General features: G+C 36.5%; 1 protein-coding gene across 1 annotated transcript in view; it reads right to left on the bottom strand.

The window, feature by feature from the left end:
- Positions 1-17,847, bottom strand: part of pik3cd (phosphatidylinositol-4,5-bisphosphate 3-kinase, catalytic subunit delta) — a 40,707-nt gene extending 22,860 nt beyond the window's left edge. The window contains exons 1-8 of the mRNA XM_030138917.1: positions 17,469-17,847; positions 16,508-16,682; positions 14,497-14,725; positions 12,513-12,745; positions 12,014-12,190; positions 6,787-6,942; positions 5,253-5,342; positions 4,006-4,227 (exon numbers count right to left, since the gene is read on the bottom strand). Coding sequence (XP_029994777.1) covers positions 4,006-4,227; positions 5,253-5,342; positions 6,787-6,942; positions 12,014-12,190; positions 12,513-12,745; positions 14,497-14,725; positions 16,508-16,648 — 1,248 coding nt within the window. The 5' untranslated portion in view covers positions 16,649-16,682; positions 17,469-17,847. The remainder of the gene's footprint in view (positions 1-4,005; positions 4,228-5,252; positions 5,343-6,786; positions 6,943-12,013; positions 12,191-12,512; positions 12,746-14,496; positions 14,726-16,507; positions 16,683-17,468) is intronic.
- Between the last annotated feature and the right edge of the window lie 2,022 nt (positions 17,848-19,869).

A 19,869-nucleotide genomic window follows, 5' to 3' on the forward strand; every position in this document is an offset into this window, starting at 1 on the left:
CACAGTATCCCAGCTGAGATGTGCAGCGGTCAATGAGGAATCTCAACAGCAGATTTCAAGAATGCATTCGTACAGGAGGACGCCATCTACAGGAAGTAATTTTTAAAAAATGAAAATTCTGTCATTGTTTCTTAAATGGCATGGTTTAAGGTTTCAATTAGTATGTATAAAATATTTTTCTTCCATCACTCTTGGTTTTATTGGATTGTTAAAAGTTCCCGTTTTTTTGTGTCACCCTGTATATAAGAACAGCTGTAGAATAACTGTCCACTGTAGTGACCGCTATGCATGAAAGGGTTCAAATGGGGTCACAAGCCAATAAAGTTTGTGAACCACTGACATAGAGAAAAGTTGACATTATTTCTAGGTTAATATTTTATTCTTTTACTGGTCTGACTGGGTGTATGCGGCCCCTGAACTACAACGGCTTTGACACCTTCGTGTTAAACTAGAACAAACACATGTAGGTTGAATTTACTCTGCTAAAAAAGAGCCCATAAACGAGAATGACCAAAATAGCTAAACTTGTGTCTGTGTTTCTGTCGTCTGGACTTCTCTTCCAGGCAGAAGAACAGAGAAGTGGCTCAGAAAGCAGAAGTGGTCTGGATGCCCATAAACACACCTGGGGGGTCGGATTATTACACATGGTGCCCACAAAGTCGACAATGCCTCAACACAAACAGGCACTGAACCACAGCCGCAGAAAAGGGGAATTTGTTGTTTTTCATTGTACAGTGTGGTGACAGGGTGTGTGGCGGCGCTTTTTAACACCTCAGTGTAGTACTTACTCACTGTCAGATTGCGCAATACTGCTATTGTTGTTGCTGTACTGCATATAAAACCAGCAGAGTCTGCATTAAGAGAGTGAATTATTCGAGTATTACCAGTAAAATCCATGTCCTTGTCAGTGTTTTTTACTATTATAAATTCATTTTCCTGCTGCATTGATGTGTATGTTGCATTTTACTGCTGTCTTTGTTTAAGGCTGAGCTCATTTGAAGCACTTTACATCCTGTTTTCACTTTAATCTACTGCAATGCGTCATATTCTAATGTAAGATTGCCCTGTTTTTGTGGCGCTGATGTCCATTGAGAACCACTGATTTCTAAAAAAAAAAAGTCAGAAAAGGCCTGTTTTTCAGCTTTGTGAGGATGCACAATTAATCACACTGCAAATTTTTTTTTTTTTGTTTTCTAATGTTACTTGTCACAGGCAATGACACATCACATGGAAAACCAACTTCATATTCAACCCGCCTTATTATTGTTATTAGTATTATTCTTTTTTTTTCTAACCACAGAACATCCTTCCTCTTTTAAGGCGCATTCCTCCACCCAGAAAACAGTTACTACCAATGCAGCTCCACAATTTAAACACATAAAATATAAGAACATAATAATGACTAATAAAACCAACAATACTCCATTACTTAAAGTTTGCACATATTAAATTATTGCAGAAGTAAATCTCACCTTACATATTCATAAAAGCATGAAATTTAACCTTTAGAGAATGAGAACTACTTCTGTGGTGATTTACATGTGAATTTTTCTCTACATTTAACCTTTCCTAAATGATTTATCACCATTCATTGTAATATTATAGTCTACATTTTCCGTTTTTTCAGCAAAAATTGCGTGTTTTCTGATATTTGATTTACTGATCCTGTACATGTTCATAAAAGCAGAATAAAAGTGACTTTTCTGCAAAATATGTTATTATCTGAAAATGAAAACAGGCATCTACAACCACTGTATTTATCACTATTTATTATAATATTGTCGTCTGTATTATAATTTTTCAGTGTAAATGAGGTATTTCCCTGAATTTAATCAGCTGATCATGTTGATGTTCATTAAAACTCAGAGTAAATTCAAAGGTTATTATATCAGAAACAGAAAAACAAGTGTGTCCATCTACTATCATTGATTCAACTCCATGGCTTTTACCGGTAAATCAGTATTCCAGAGCATGTTGGTGTTTCCACGTTCACTACAGAGTCTCTGAACGTCCAAATGAGTAACATGTCATGATGTAACTAGTTATAAAACGTAACAAATTAAGCAGGAATTAAAACTGGTTGTAGAAATCTCCTCAATTTTTGTCGGAATGAATATAAAGATAGCTTTGCAGCACCTGGAGGGTTCAAATTTAAACTTTATGAACTATTAGGGTCCAAATAAACAAATAAATGAACCAAAGACTAATAAAGTGGGTTTAGCAGAATATGACCCCTTTAAGACCCTGTGGAACCCTGTAATAACATCACTTCTGAGCATCACAAAAGTACAGATAAACATTTTAAAACATGTCTTTGTTAATCAGACAAAAAAAATTAGAAAACATAACTAATTAAAGGTTTTTTAATTGCATTCAACTATAACAATGATGCCTATAATACTATGTTTTCATAGTTGGACATGGATTTGTATCTATATAAAACACCACAAGTCTGGCGTACCGTACTTGTATTAGTCATGAATCTGATAACAGAGTTGGACAGATACACAGATAGACCATACATGTGTGTTCTGGTCTGTTTTGTATCTGTAACTTTTTCAACAGTGCTTTTTTTTAATAAATATCTCGCAACAACTTTCTGCAATTGCCATCACCCCTGCAGTAAGATTTAAACGCCTCTTCATTCTTATCTTAAAAGCATTTTATCTGCTTAAAGCCACCAGAGTTTATTTATTAGCTTTGTGTTTTAACAGATTATTTAGTTTGTTTCTTCAAGCTTTCTTGCTAAATTTAATTTTATTACTTGTTCATTTTATTGTGTTTCTTTTATACAGATACATCCGAAGGTATCTAAATGCAGATATCTGTTAATATTCACTCTGAGGAATGAAAGAAAATAAAGTTCTTGTGTTTCTACTGATTTTGGGGGGGGGGGGGGGGGGTTTATCTTCAAATTTTCAAATAAGCATCTACAACAGCAAGAAAGGGAGAAAAGGGGGCACACAGACTGTCTTTTATCAGGAAAAAAGTAAAATAAAATCCTATCCTATCAATACATGTAAATAATTGGTGTAAAATGCAGTTTGTCATCTTTTCATGTTCATCAGATATGACTCATTTGGACGTTCAGAGGCTTCGTAGTTGCCATGGAAACACTGTCATCTTCTACAACATTGATTCACCAGTAAAACCCATGGAGTTTGATAAATGACAGTAGATGGAGACATTGGGTTTATGTTCAGTTAGTGATAGATTTGACTAAAAAAGTCACTTTTTCTCGAGTTGTCTCTTTTTGGGATAATAACCTTCAACTTTAATCATTGCAATGATGATTAAAGTACATAATCAGTGAATTAAATGAAAAAAAAAGTAAACTAAAATAACAGTCTGATGCATATTTGTTGCATTATTAGTCTGTCTTTTTATAAACAGTTATATGATACCAAGGGTCACCACAAAAATGAAGACAGAGAGGAAAAACGAGAAGGAATGAATTAGTCTGGTGGAAGGGGATGCCTTGAATGAAATTTGTCTCTATTGATTTTTAATCCCAGTTTTCTGTTTTTTGCTGTGAAATAAGTCTGAGTAGAGGTCTAGGTAACAGCAAACTACAATGAACCCATGCTTCTGCATTTCTTTCACTCCGAAATTTCCTAAGAAAAAGCGTTAAAGGGAAGTAAAACAAAAAGTAAAATGCTCAGTGGGCGGGCGTGCTGCAGCTAACCGTGGAGATGAATTTAGAATTCCTTGAAAATGTTTGCCGATTCCTTCCTAACGTGGACTGATGCACAGATAAAAGAACAGAAGCGGATGAAATGTTAACCGCAGCCTTGCCACTGAACACACTTGCACAACCAGACACAGCAGCAAAACACACCCACACAGTACACACACACACACACACACACACACACACACACACCACACACTACACACTGGAGAGGAAACAGGTCTGTTTGTGCATGCTAACAAATTCACCAACACTATAACACCCGCCTGCTCAGTCACAAATTGTGCACTGAAGACCTGACATGACGTACTCACAGCTTTTTTATTTTTCTTCTTGGTGCCGCGGGGCTTCTTGGCTTTCTCAATGACAGCGTAGAGAGCGAAGCACAGGCGGCTCATACGAGGCAGGTCGGCCACGTTGATGTCAAACTCCAGTTTTTGGTCCCACAGCGGCTCAGAGCAAACTGTCACCTCCGAGCTCGTCACCACTTTGCAGAGCAGTTCGCTGCCGTGGAACAGACCGGCCTGAACCACCAGCTGCAAGGGAACAGATGTACATGACACTGTTTAGAAAAGATGGAGGCATCACATGTGGGTTGGAAGAGTTGAGTAGAGTTGAGTAGAAGCGTGAGGAAGCTTGTCGGGGATGAGTTACAGATTTTACAAGATGATTCAGAGTTTCCTGTGTCACTCAAGTTATGAGTCACAAGGGTCTGAAGATTCAGAATGTTAGCAGGTCATGACATCTTCAAAACAGCCAGGAAACCCAAAGGTAATACTGTAAAAACATGAAGCTCCCTTGTCAAATGAAGATGTTCTGAAGTTACTTTACACACACACATGCATGGCTTTGCTGGGGTGTGTTTTCAACCTTTGCTTGCCAGTTGTCAATTGTGTCACAGGACAAATTTGTCATGAGTCATGATGTCCTCTGAGGCAGCAGCCGGAAGTGCACCAGCACTGCATAACCCATCTAAACAGTAACATAGTTAGTTATGAAAGTGAATTTCATAGACACACATTAACAGAATTCCCTCCTTGTGCTCTCACTCTCTTTCCTGTTCTGTCAAATCACCTAAAAAAAACTGCAAAACAAGATATGAAAAAAGTGAATTTGCAGCATCTCTGGATATTTAGTCATGCTTCTGGTTGATTCACAGGGAGACCTCACACTTTGAGCAAACACAACAACGCAACGCAGATTTGAAGATAGGCCTGAACCCACACCAATAGTAACAAAATGTATGCGCCGTCTTTAAAAAAAGAAGTGTGTTGAGTGTGAACGAGGGAGAGAGAGCATGAAGTCTGTCTTTTTTCTTAGAACCTAGGCCTCAGAATGAGACGTAAAAACCAGATAGGCCCTCCCCACTTCCTGTTTTGAAGTTTGAGCCAACCGACTTGATGAATTATGGGAAATGTGTGGTCTGCACCATGTGACCCCTTGTCATTTACATGTCAAACCCTGCTGCTCCTACAACTGAAATTGAGATATTGGTAAACAACTGAATGCCACATTTCATTGAGCAACAAAGTGAGAGAAACCCACGCAAAACCACACCAACCTTCATTCCTTCGTCTGCATTGACTCGGTTGCCCTGCAGCAGCTGAATGTAGAACGGCTCATTGATGGACCACAGAGAAGAGGTATTCTGCTGCAGAAAGGAGGCACAAAATGGGACATTTTACTACAACAATATTACATCAACTACACCGATTGCAATCTTAACCTTACTGGCTTAAATGATGAAACTGCTGTAATGGTTTCCGGGTTTGGAGTTAGATTAAAAAAAAAACAAAAAAAAAAGTGGAATTGCATCAATGAAAACTCACAACTAAAAGAAACAAACGCAAACAAAACTGACAAAACCTTCCAGTATGATCCAGTATGAAGAGCTACGATTAATTAATTCGCTTGTAACAATGGAATTAATCTGCAACTTTTTTTTGACAATAATTGGTTAGAATAATTTTATCAAAAAGAAAACACTTAATATTCTGATTCCAGCTTCTTTATTTGGACATTTTCTGTTTTTTTTTCCCACTCTATGACAGTAAAATAAATACAGTCCTACTCCAACATTAGCTTTGCTGGTTTCGTAAAGTTCTAATGTCCACACATATGCATTCGTCTCTGTATTTAGACCCAAACTGATATATGTGCAGCAGGAAAAACTAAATTCAGGGTAAAACAACTTCTCTAAACTAAAGTGGTTCTATTTAGTGTGACCTCCCTTTGTACTTAACATGTCTTTAACCCTTTTGTTCAGACAATATGAGATTTATGTCATTAATTTTCGGATGTTTTATACCAGGTTTCATTCAACACATGCCAGATGTTTCTCATTGTTTGTGCTGTTTCTTGTCATGGGGTCAGAGGTCACACCAAATAGTGACTTTAACCTTTAGAACCCAGTTAGTTCAGTTTTTTGTTTGTCTTTTGAGTCTGTGCAGATGTTCCCTGTATTTTCGTGTTGTATCTGAAGAAAAGTAAATGAGAAATTAATATGTATGTTCATTTCAACCCTATAACAGCAACAAAACTTGCACCATACTGTATATTTGAGTTGCGAACCAAACGAGGCATTTGAGGATGTCATTTTTGGGGAAAATATTCACTATTTTTGACATATTATAGGCCAAACATTTCATTGATTAACTAATAATGAAAAGAAAATAACTGTTATAACCATCTTTTTTTTATATAAAGCATTTGATAATAAGTAACATACCAGCAAAAAACAACCTAATAAAACAACAAATAAAGGCATCTGATGGTAAGTTTAGGGGAAACAACAGCATTAAAACAGACTTAGAAGAGATTTAATCAGACGTGTGATTAATAAGCTCATGTTTTTGACGGCTCAGATTTGACATTTTAACGATGACTAATTTCAGAGAAAAGCTCTGATTATGAAAAACGAACTCTAACCCCCATAACATGAGGCACAAATTATCTATATTTTGTTCAAACTTTGTTTCCGTGTGCCGCGCTTTGGTTTAAGAACGACTGATGTGAACATAGAGATAAAGAAAAAAGCAGAAAGAGACGTGGAACGGCGCTGCTCTGTTAATGACCGACGACGGCTGACCCTTTACCTTCTTGAGCGGCAGCGGAGGAGGTCTGGACAGCGAGCGGCTCTTGAAGACCTGGTTGCACATTTGGCCCTGCTCCTCTTGGTATTTGCTGATGGTGGAGTGGTGCACCATGGTCAGATGAGGGTTTTGGCCGTTTCTTAAACAGAAGAAAATGTACTGCGAAAAAAAAAAAACAGACAACGGGAAGGGGACAGAGGAAGGGATTTTTTTTTTGTTTACTGGTACAGCCATCAGTCAGTTCACCCACAGATATTTCCCAGTGTTCTGATAGTGCTGGTTAACTCCTGGAGGCTGTTCATTTGCAGTAGGTTAATGCAGCTGAAATCTCATTATGTGTGGATGGATGCAGTTCCTTTCTGCAGGGCTGCTAGACAGATATGAGTCACCCCAGCAGGTAGCTTGAGTTTCAAAATCAACAGTGGAGACTCCTGCCACCAAGACCTTAAGTCACCCCACTCCTGATCTGACAATAATTTCTGCTACTGTGGACCACCTGCACACGGGACAATAAAGACAAACAACACAGCACGGAAAATCACCTGCATCCACAGAGAAAATAAAGGTTGTAATCGCTAAAAAGATTTCACCCAGCTGGAGTTTTTTAGGGTTTTTTACTTTAAACAACAAACAAACAGAGTTATTTATGTCAAAGTGAGGAAAGGGGTCTACAAAATGACAAAAATTAAGTTAATTATTTGACAGTACAAGTTTGAGGCATAAATGATTGTTGGTGTTGCAGTAATATGGTTATATATTTTAATTAAGACAACTACTGCACATTATTCAAGGTAAAAGAGAAGGTAATGTAGAAGTATATATGATGGGAATGTACATTTATACATTTATCTTTACACTGTAATCCTGATTTATACGAATGGAAGATGTATATGTCGAGGCCCAAAACGGAATCTGGCCCGATTCAGAATCGGGCCGGCCCAGAATGGAATTCTATTCTAGGCCGGCCTAGAATGGAATCCTGCTGCTTTAATGTTATTTTTATACCATGTTTAATGCAAATGATCCATAATTCCATAATTTGTCATAATTTTACATTTTCAGTCTTACATACCTTGAGTAACTATTGTCAATTTCAGTCGATTTCACTGTACCATATATTGGTGGGGAGTACCACTAGGTTCTATTTGTAAATAAAGTGTATTATAGTTTACAATTAAAATGTTGTTTGTTTCATTTTTTTTTCACATATTTGCAAATTCCATGTATCGATTTTTGTAATAATTTAGATAATTTGCATTAAACATGGTATAAGAATAACATTATAGCAGCAGGATTCCATTCTAGGCCGGCCTAGAATAGAATTCCATTCTGGGCCGGCCCGATTCTGAATCGGGCCAGGTTCCGTTTTGGGCCTTGACATCTACATGAAAGGCTGCGTTTTGTTTTTGTTTTTTTTGTTTTGTTTTTCTTCTATTGTATGATGAAATCTCATACATACATTTATGTAAGGTGAAAGCTACTCTCAAGGCAATCTTGTTCTGTACTGTTTATAACCTGTCTTTTGTTGATAATGGCAATGAAGTTAAAAAAAAAAAAAAAAAAAAAACGAAGGTAAAAGCTATACTGGAGCCATTTTTTAAGATGTTTATTGCAACAAAATGCATGTCTGAAACTAAATGAAAAGAAAATGCTCCACTACAGAACTGAAAATTCACTTTTTAAATTTTTTATTTTTATTTTGCTCATCACCAAATACATGGTATGGAGCACAAACAGTATGTCATAACAGAAAAAATAATGTGCATTCAATAATAACAAAATTAATTGAAAAAGAAGTAAAACCCTGTTCAAAAGGGTGCCTAATTTATTTATGGATTGTTTTTGGTCGTTCAGACTGAAGAAGCATTACAAATTTATACACTGATAGATGCTGTGAGTCATATTTTGGTAAATACTTTTGCCTAAATTCAACAACCTGTACATTAGTACATTCAAATAAAACATGGAATTCATCTCCAACACAACCATCACAGCACAAATGACAGACTAACAGACTTCTTTCCAAACTTGTGTATCACTGTGGAAAATAAACTAGCTCTGAATCCTGCTTAAAGCTGGAATTTCTAAATATAGTGTTAATATATATTAGCGTGAAGACAAAATCTGTTACAAATGACACATTTAAGAGCATGTCATCTGAAGAATTTGGAAAAATATTAGAATATGAACTACCAAGGACGTGTTCTGTGCTATATTTGGGTCATTTAACAGGAAAAGACATACCGAGAAAAGATAAATATTTGATTAAAATCCTCTTGGTAGCGTTTAAAAAAGCCATACACAAAAGTAGTGTAAAGAGGACCCCCCCTACCCTAAATAATTTGAGAGATATTGTGGAAGAAATTCACAACATGAAGAGACTTATATCATAAAACTACAACAAGCAACATGTGAAGATCAATGGATAAAGTGGACAATGCACAGGATGACAACTGACACTATGTTCTAAATATTTATGTTGTAAAATCTCAAAAATGAAACAATAAAATAAAAAAAGGGGGAATGCAATCTGTAACATATAGAGAAAAACTTGCAAAAACATTCCCAGCAGTGTTGATTGCATAATGGATTGCATAAGTATTTAGCCGTTACTGTGACACAACTAAAATGTAGAGTGATTTTATGTCAAATAAAGCATCAAATGAAAGGTAAAAGAGAAAGTTTACAGGTACTGAATACTCATAATAATAAATACAACACGGTGAATCATGAACAAACTGGGATCAGAACATGAGTGGTGAAAGGAGGCTGTGAAGATGAACATTTAACAGCAATGAAGCTTCAGTTTCCAGAAGCTCACGTGCTTCAACAGGTGCGTGTTTAAAGGTGACTGATGAAAAGAAAAGGGATTGTTCAGAAAAATACACTTGTGTTCCCTGGAAGACTCGAAGAAAATGGGAACACATCATTACCATCAGGAAGCCTTGTGCAACTGTGCAGCTGAACGTCCAATACAAAGGCTGAGAATGGAGCGAACGCAAAAAACACTGGGAAGAAAATTATATTCTATTGTAATACTTTGGATGGATTATTCATATGGACCAGGCTTCGCAACACAAAACATTGCTTATGTAAATTTTCTGCATAAAAAACACGGTGTATGTTAGATTTTTTTTTTTCACTCTGTGTACTTATACATCCAATATTTTCAATAATGTTAAAATAAATAGGAATCTGTACTGTCATTCATTGTAACAACCCATCGTATTTGGTCATCATATCCCTTTTATTTATTTTTATTTCGAATATCAAAAAAAACAAAACAACAAGGAATTTTTTTTTTTGTAGTTAAAAAAAAACATTAAAAAAAACAGCAGGATGAAGTATAACTTATATACTCCCGCCCAATTTACCCCATCTTTTTCTACTGATCACAAACTCCTATGTCAGTTCCTCGAAGTACCTTAACAAACCTTACACGTCTAAATAAATTCTAAACAATCCTGCAAAAAATATTACACATATCAAAATAACCTCCATCCATTTCGTAGCCGTATTACGCATATAAATAGACTTCGCTTCAGGCAAAAGTAGGCAAAAGAAATTCCAGATCCAAAATATGGAAATAAATCAACCAAAAAAGAAAACAAATATCACACTTCTTGTGGTTATTTCATCAGAACGACATGACATAATGTGACTATATGTAACTAAATGTAATATGAGCAAAACCTTACTCATTATGTCATCTGTAAACATCATTTGCATTATCAGTTGTGGTAAAAAACAGAATAACAACTCCAACTGTCCCACACTACACTGCAAAATCTGCTGCTGCTAATATTGTCGACACTGAGAGAGATTTAATTATACTGTCACCTGAAAGAGCCAGTAAGTCTGTGATGTTATTTGTTATTTATTCTATATGGACTTAACTGGCTTTTAAACCAACAAATGAAGAAGTTAACCCTTTATAGGACACTCTTAGAAATACTCTGAAATTCAAGATTTCAACCTTAGTGTATAATTGGAGGACCTAACAAGACTGTATTACTGTAGCTAAAAATGTCAAAATTTTATAGTGTTATGTAGAAAATCAAGGTAAGTGAAGTTGCCATATTTGGTTCCTTATCCGCAAGTCGCAAAAAAAAATAAATAAATAAAAAATCCAAGAAGTATATATAAAAAATACAAGAAAAACATATGTAAGGTGAAAGAAACATGTATTTTCAAACATTAGAACATCACTTTTAGAGCATTACAACATAAGTGCTGATCCAGACACCTGTCAACATCCACATTATCAGTAGTTTCTTTTCCATTGGACATATGCTCAAAACCTTACCGATATTTACGAAATGTCAAAAAAACGTGTCGATAAAAGTGCGTAATGTCGGTTTTTCCATTAAATCACAAATTCGATGATTTGTTTATTTATTATCACGAGATGACATGAGAAGTCATTCCATAAACATGGTGACAAACCTAAATATCGTGTTGATTTACAGATATATTCATTATTATTAAATATTACCCCTCTATCCCATACTAAATTAAAAAATGATTTGGTTTCCTGGTGTGTCCACACATACGGCACCATGTTTCTTTTAAAACTCTTCTTCTTCGCTTGTTGTAACATCCGTCAACATCCATTTTTTTGTCATTCACATGACTCTAGTTGTGGAAAAAGGTCTTTCCATTGCAGTTTTGCATGATATATTAATTTCACTACAGCCGAAAAACCACCTCTTTCCAGCACAAAAACTTTTAATTGAAAAACAAGAGTTTTGGCAAAATTATCGTTTTTCCATTAGGCTAATTTTTATGCACAAGTTATAGTCGCGCAATTTGAGGGTCAATGGAAAAGCGACTACTGTGAACATCGTTCCTTACATTAGTCCCATTACTTCATGGTACCTAACACAGCAGGTCCACTCACTGTTCATGCAGAGGTGGACCTTACAGACCCTGTAGACCACATTGGACCTGAGATTGTTGCCTCACTGTAACTGCTGCTGTCACTGTCTTTAATGCATTTCGAAATTACCCACAATAGTCACTTGCCCGATAAAGGGTTAAGTCCAATTTGTAGCTACATTTCTACACATTTCCATAAATAACACAGAAAATGTGTAGAAATGCAGCTACAAATTGCTCTTACCTTCTTAGTTTGTTGGTTTAAAAGCTAGTTAAGTCAATAATAAATGAAAGGAAGTGATGCCTGAAGCACAAAATATGAAAAAGAGCAAAACTGCAAAAGGTCACTCACTTTGTACTGGCACAGGGGGTGACTCCCATAGATGAAGTCCCACCTCCCGTTCACCTGGAGGGTGTAGTCCTCTGGCTCCTGCCGCACTGAGCGGAACACCGTGGCCTTCTTCTTCAGAGCGCTCCTAATCAGAGCCACCGGCAGGTCCTGAGGGTCCTGCTGCAGCATGAAACTTTCCTGTAAGACACACAAACAACTGAGTTCAAGTAAAAGTACCATCTTTACAAGAACAAATCTCACAATGTGTAACTTTCATGTTTATGGAACTAGTTCCTGAGTGATGTTTTGAAGATTTGTAAGTAGTGTTTGTGGTGTAGGAGGGGGATTTCCAAAGATCTTCACATTTACTTAAGATCATCCCCCAGTATTTGTCTACACAAGGTGGAACCACAGTTTTTTCCTGTCAAAGCAGTCGTGCTTTTTGTGGGGTTCCCTACTTCTGCCTCATTAACCTATAATTAACAAGACTCAGAAATGCTTCAGTTTTGTGGCGACTCACATCAGAAGCCTCAAACTTGACATTGATGAAGAGCTTCTTGGTGTTTTTTGACTTGGCGTTCCCACACTCTGGCGGAGAGCAGCACGGCTCCAGGTCACACGGGAAGCTGTACTCCATCCACTGCTGCCATGGCAACCGCTGCCGGTCCAGAGCCTTTTCTTCGCAAAACATTCGCATTTTTGTCCGGAACTCGTTCACCTCATGGTTCTTCTGAGCCTCAAACTCATGCAGACCTGAAATGGACACACAGATGTTTGATGCAGTGATGATTGTTTTCATTTCAGTTCACTGATTCCATCCACAACATGTAAACTAAAAGTGCACAGACTTCCAGCGAGGTCAACAATCCTCCCGTCTTTTTGTTCTACGTTATTAAACCAAAAATAAACAATAAATTATGTCTTTATCTTCTTTCATTCAGTGCCACCAGTTTATGCAACTGGCTGTTACCATGGTAACAGGGGCCTTTAGCAGTTCTTGCCACTTGTTAGTTGATTATCACCTTTATTTAACTGTTACGTTTCTGAACTCTAATTAACTCTGTGGCTCTATCACATGAAAAAAAAGGTGGGAAAACAGTTCCTGGATCAGCCTCTTTTCCCCAGATCTTCATAATTAAAGGGGTTCATCCGTGCCCTACCTTTCTAACAAGTTTCATGAAAATCAGTGCAGTAGTTTTTGCATAATCCTACTAGTGAACAAACAGTAAAAGGAAAAGACAGCGTACAAATATTACATCTAAATGACATGAAACCACCAACTTCATGCCATTTTACATGATCGAACAACTGAGACACTTAATGATTTGTTTTAATTGTTTATCATTTGTGTTTATCAGTGTTTTTAGTTTTTATTGCAGATAAACACATTCGTAATTTGACTCATTTCTTGAATTACAGGAGTGAACTTTAAGTTAATTGGGGACAGATACTTCCTGATTCAGACGTACAGTCACAGAAAAAATTATCAGACCATCAAAGGTCTCTGTAGATCCACTGTGATCTGTAAGTTTTCACACATATGTGTAAAGGATAAACGGAGATATAATATTGTTGAAATTGCACTTATTTTACTCAAGAAATTTCAGGTTTTTCAGGTTATTTCCATTTTTAAAGGATAGTTTGTAGATACAGTGACGGAAAAAAGTCATCAGAAACAATGGTACTAAATCCTGTGTGTATCATGTGACCAAAACAGACAGAAAAGAAAACATGGAATGCCTTAAAGCACTGTTTTTGTCAGTACAATGCCATAGCTAGTGATGTAAGAACTTAAGTGATTTTGGTTATTATCAAGAAAACAAGGAAATGAGCTATTTTTGTTGTTATCATTATATTTGTCCAAACAAATATACTTTTAGTTGCACCACGCATTAAAATGAACAAGAAATTGAAGAAAACAAGGGTGGTCTAACAATTATTTCTGCAACTGTAAATTGATTTATTGATTATTGGCTGTACTACTATTCTGTTATTTACTTTGATGTCATTTATATGATGTTTCCATATATGTTAGACTGTAATCCTTCATCTCAATGAGCGCTTTTCTGGTCAAATAAACTGAAAAAAAGCACCTTATCTCTGAAAACTTCAAGTGAATGAGGTCCGGTACAGGTGTGTTATTCATATAACAGCTGGTTAATTCAATGTAACATCCTGTCCTAACAGAAACACCCAGTACTCACGAAAACTGCAAACAGTTAAACAGTGACTCACAGAGTAATGAATGGGAAAAAACAGTAATTCACTTTGACTGACTAATAATTTGACAGAGCTCCAGTTTGTTACGTTTCACTGTCATATTCAATTTATGAATACATGATGTGAATATTTGCACTGCACAGATGTTCAGAGGTCTGGAATCAGAAGATGACAGTGGGTGATGACAGAGGATTATTTATCTTATCGTGAACTTTATAAACTTTGTAATCAAAAGTACTCATGTTGCAGCTTCAGTAGTAGTTCTGGATGACAGTGTCACTGACCTTTTCCAATTAATAGACTGATTTGTGTGTTGGTGAGCTTCTCCACACGGTCGCCCTCCCTCGCCACCAGCCTCAGAACACACATGAAGGGCCGAACGTCACTTATACGCCTGGATTCCTCCTCCAGCTCTTCCCTTTCTGCTGTTTGGTTGATGCAGGTGAAGACGTATGCATCGGGATCGCCGAGTGCAGCGAACAGAGCCTCGCTTCTGGCATTTTTCCAAACCATCTGAAACAAGAGACCACAGCGGTACAGGAGATGGACGGTGCGATGTTGATAAGCTAAAAATGTACAGTGTGTTCCCTGTCAGTGTTTGAGTGTAAAGTAAAAGCACATGTCTGCAATTTCTGCAATAGATAAAAGAATAACCTCCTGTGTAAGAGACTGACCAAGGCTGTTTTTTCAACATTTTGAACATTTTTTTTTCCATTCATGTGAAATACCCAGACTGGAGACATTAAATCGTTTAATCATCTTAACAGCTTCCAAGTATCATTACTTAACAGAGCTAAATCAAACAGCCTGAAGTGGCAGAACTGTTGGCATAGAAACGGGCACATTCAATGGCACATTCACATTTAACAGCAGATCTGCTCGAGCAGGGAGCTGGCTGTGTTTACCAAGAAGGAAAGCTGGACCTGCTCCTCTAACAAAACTTCAAGAAGGATCCAAGCCACAAACATTGTTTTGGATAGCTAGATTTTTAATTAGTTTAATGCCTGAATGCAACATCAATTCAGCCTCTCTGTTTAAAAGCGTATTAGATAACATTGTAAATAATGACAGCGTTTTGCCGCTGTGGTTAACGGAGCTGCAGTGCTGCGCTGCAGTTAATCAATTACAATTTGTTAGATGGCTAGCTATCTTATAACAAATAGACATGCACTATTTGATGACACTACACAGTATATCACATGTCAGTAAAGAGTGTTCTATGAAAGCATGAGGAGTACTGAACATCTTTATTTAGCTGTTTCCATTCTGAGTTCTAATTTAACCTTGCATTAAAAATAAAGAGGGAAAACAGTTCCAGCATCAGACTCTATTTTCAGATCTGCTTCACAATTAAGGGGTTTCGTCCTGGGTCCGTGCCCTACCGTTCTACCACGTTTCATGAAAACTGGTGCAGTAGTTGTTGCCTAATCCTGCTAATGAACAAACAGTAAAAGCCTAGGAGCATGCACAGTTTAGATCCAAATTACATGAAACCACCAACTTTATCTTGTTTTTATATGATCAAACAACTGAGATATTTAATGATTTTTTAACTTGTTTTTTTTTTTTTTTTTATCTCCGCCAAGGAACAGCGGAGGTTATATATTCATCAGGGTTTGTCTGTTTGTTTGTCTGTTAGCAAGATAACACAAAAAGTTATGGATGGATTTGGATGAAATTTTCAGGAAATGTTTATACTAGCAAAAGGAACAAATGATTACATTTTGGTGGTGATCGGGGCGGGAGGGGGGACTGATCTGCTTCGGTGGACGTATGCAGTCTCTGAATGCTTTTCTAGTTTTTTTTTTATTCAAAACAGTCTCACAACATATTACACAGGACATCCTTGATACAACGTACGATGTTCTCTTTTTTTTTCAAGAAAGAAAACAAGGGTGTCAATATTGCTGACAGAAAAAAGAAAGAAAAAAAAAGATAATTTGTGAGTCTTTGTGGTAATTTGTGAAAAATCAATGCTTTCATGGCCATTATACTTTTGCAGAACAATAACATGAATAGAAATAAAGATTATTAACTAACATATTTACATTTACTTACACGCACACATTTATGTACATGTATAAATGATTGTGGACGTGTCCATGAAACACACACGCTTTTAGTTTTTATTGCTGACAAACACATACTTAATTTGACTTATTTCTTCAATCTGAGGTGAGAGAGTTAAGTTAATCAGACTGATTCAGACGCTTAAATGTTGATTATAGGCTTTAGTTATTTGCTGTCATGTAATCTATATGAGGAGTTCTGATAAGAAGATAGGAGGGGGCATACCTTCTTGATGCTTTTGATGGTGTCATTTCGAGACACAAGGAATTTGAGGAAGATCCCAGTAGGCAGCAGGAAGTCCATCATGATCCCCTGGTCCCCCTCCTTCTCCCATTCCTCCTGCATCCCATACTTCCCTGGGGGCATGGTGACGGCCTCTCATTTACCGTCAGCTCCACTGCTGCTCACCGGAACAAGAGCCCGGCGTGCACAGAGAGGAAACACAGCTGAGGTTAATATGTCCAACATTAACACGGGTTACTGTACATGTGCAGTGTGCTGCACAGAGTAACACGCTGTTAGGGTTTCTGCTGCTTAAACCTACAACGATATCTGTTTTGGCAGAAATCACATAGCACAAACAGGATATTTATGTCATAAATCGACAGACTGGTGCACCGTCCCCTTAAATAGAACCATTCATCTACAGTTATTAGTAACATGCATGTGTGTTTAGGTAATAATATGTAGTTGTATTTGTTGGAGTGCTGTAACACATGTAAGTACTATAAATGCATCTAAATGTTCTTAGTGGTCATATCAGGTGAAAATAAATTGCAAAGATTTAAAAAAAAAATGTTGAGGTGAGGAATCCGGCTTCCTGTAAATGTACTCAGTTGGCAGCACAGACAGAAAATAAGTGTTATTTTCAGTAGTTTGCATTAAAGTAAAGCTACATACACTATTGATTGAGGAAAGAGGACACTCGGTTGTGAATGCTGCACTGTCTGTAGTTTGTGATCAGATGTAACTTTATATAAAACAGGAAGATGGATTCAATTACAGAAATACTGTCAAAACAAGAGACTGTATGGATCTGGTTAGGGGTTATAAAAATGGACCACCTAAAGAGAATAAAAACAGCAGCAGGACACGCATCATGTTCAGGATCAGATCACATGTGTGCAGTCCTTGGATCCTTGGATCATGTCGAATGTGCTGCCAACCTGTTAACGCACAGACTTGCCTGTCAGCTCTACCAGCCGGTCATCTCTTCTCGGTTTTATTGCGGGAAAGATGGAGGCTGGAACATCACGGTGACATTTCTGCTCCGGTGCTTGTCAGGGCTGAGGATCGATGCGTAAAGCGAGACGAGGTGGTAGTGGTGGTGGTGGTGGTGATGAAGGTGGTGGTGGTGGATGAAGGTGATAATCCGGCTCTAACGGACGCGCAGTTTATCCGAGGTGTGTGGTGCGAAGTGTTTCCCTCCGTCGACCGAGTGCGCTGTCATTCATGCGGTGGTGATGTTGCACTGAGTGACCCGGGGAAGCGGCTGCGCTCTGCGCCTCCGGCTCCAGGCGCGTCAAGGGACCGTCCACCAAGTGCACAGCCCTGCACCCTGCCTGCAAGGAAACTCACACTTCCGCCTTCCCCTCGGAACTCTGCGTGTCGGCAGCCTCAAACCATTTTAAGTAACCTATTAACAAGAAAATATAGGATATGCATGACCACAATTAACACATTAACCCTTTCATGCATGAATTATGAGAAATTTAATCAAGATTTTTTTTTTTCCTGAGTGTTTTTATTCTTCTTTAGACACGAAAAAAAGAATGCAATTGAATTTTTTCTTTATTTTTTTTTTATGACCCTTTTTTTTTCCAAAAATGTCCTCTCAGCTTGACAAACACCATGCATTTAATTTTTGAAGCAAAGAAACATGTATTTATTGATATATTGTGTGAAAACTATGAAATAAAAACATTTTTAATGCTGCCAATCTGCTGTTTTCTCACATTTTAACATACTCTAATACTAGTCAATACTCACTTCATGGAGATAATATGCAAAAATAATAAATAAATAAAAGAATAAATAAAAAAAAACAAAAAACAAAAAAAAAAACTTTTAACCCTTTCATGCATAGTGGTCACTACAGTGGACAGTTATTCTACAGCTGTTCTCTTGTATATTCATGGATTTTGTGGTTTTATTTTAATATCAGCTGACACAATACACTGCAATTGATAATATTACTGTAACTTTGCTGTTCTTGATAAACCAAATCAACATGTTTGAGTGTAAATCAGTTCCTTGTTATTGTTATTAGACTGTAATTAACAACAAAAGTTTTTTTTTTTTTTTTTTTTTTTTTTTTTTTTTTTTTTGGCATATTATCTCCATGAAGTGACTAGTATTAGAGTTCACAGCAAACAAAAAGTTAAGGATATTTCTTTCTTTTTTTTTTTTTTTTTTTTTGTCTTTTTTTGTCATTTTTGCCATTTGTAAATAAAACTATGTCTGGTCATAAAAAAATGTGTTTCAATTCAATTCACACTCAAAAAAGTGAAAAGCGTTGTGCAAAAATTCCAACTGAAAAAAATAGCCCCCAAAATTTTAAATACCCATAACTTTTTGTTTGTAGTGTATATTAGAATGTGAGAAACACCAAATTAGCAGCATTTAATGTCTTTATTTCATAGTTTTCACACAGTATATCAGTAAATACACATTTCGTTGCTTTAAAAATTAAACACACATTTTTGCAACTCCATGAAAAATAGCTTCATTAAAAAAAAATAATAATCTCATTGGTTTTTAAATGCCTAAAAAGGAATAAAGAAAAAAATCTTGATTAACACTCTCATACTTCGTGCATGAAAGGGTTAATTGCAGTTTGATAACAATAACAAGCAATTAATTTACACTCAAACATGTTACTGCAGATCAGGTTTATCTAGAACAGTGAACTTACAGTAATGGTATAAATGTCAGTGTTTGGGATGATGCATTAGTGTCCATTGTTTTGGCTGATATGGAACTAAAACAACAAAACCCATGAATATACAAGAGAACAGATGTAGAAGAACTGTCCACTGTAGAGACCACTATGCATGAAAGGGTTAATTTTTGACGCAAAGATCGTCAGAAAGTGATACACTATGTGAAAACTATGAAATAAGAAATATTCATTCAGCTAATCTGATGTTTTCTCACATTTTAACACATACTAATACTAGTTATTACTAACTTCATGGAGATAATATGGAAAAAAAAAAAAAAACTTAATAAAAGTTATCAATTGATTTAAAACATATTACTGCAGATAAAGTTTATCCAGAACAGCAAAGTTACAGTAATGGTATGAATTGCAGTGTATGGGATGATGCATAAGTGTCCACTGTGTTTGGTGATATCAAACTAAAACAACAAAACCCACGAATATACAAAATGTAAGCTGTAGAATATGTCCACTGTAATGACCACTATGCATGAAAGGGTTAAATGCTTGGTGTCCAGCTGAGTGGACCTTTTTGTAATTCCAGGAAAAATAGGTTCATAAAAAATTTTAATTGCTTTGTTTTTTTCATGCGTAAAGAGGAAAAAAAATACTACAGAAAAAAAATCTTGACTAAGGTTCTCATAAT

Source organism: Sphaeramia orbicularis, chromosome 7 (genome assembly GCF_902148855.1).
Source record: "Sphaeramia orbicularis chromosome 7, fSphaOr1.1, whole genome shotgun sequence".
Lineage (NCBI taxonomy): Eukaryota > Metazoa > Chordata > Actinopteri > Kurtiformes > Apogonidae > Sphaeramia > Sphaeramia orbicularis.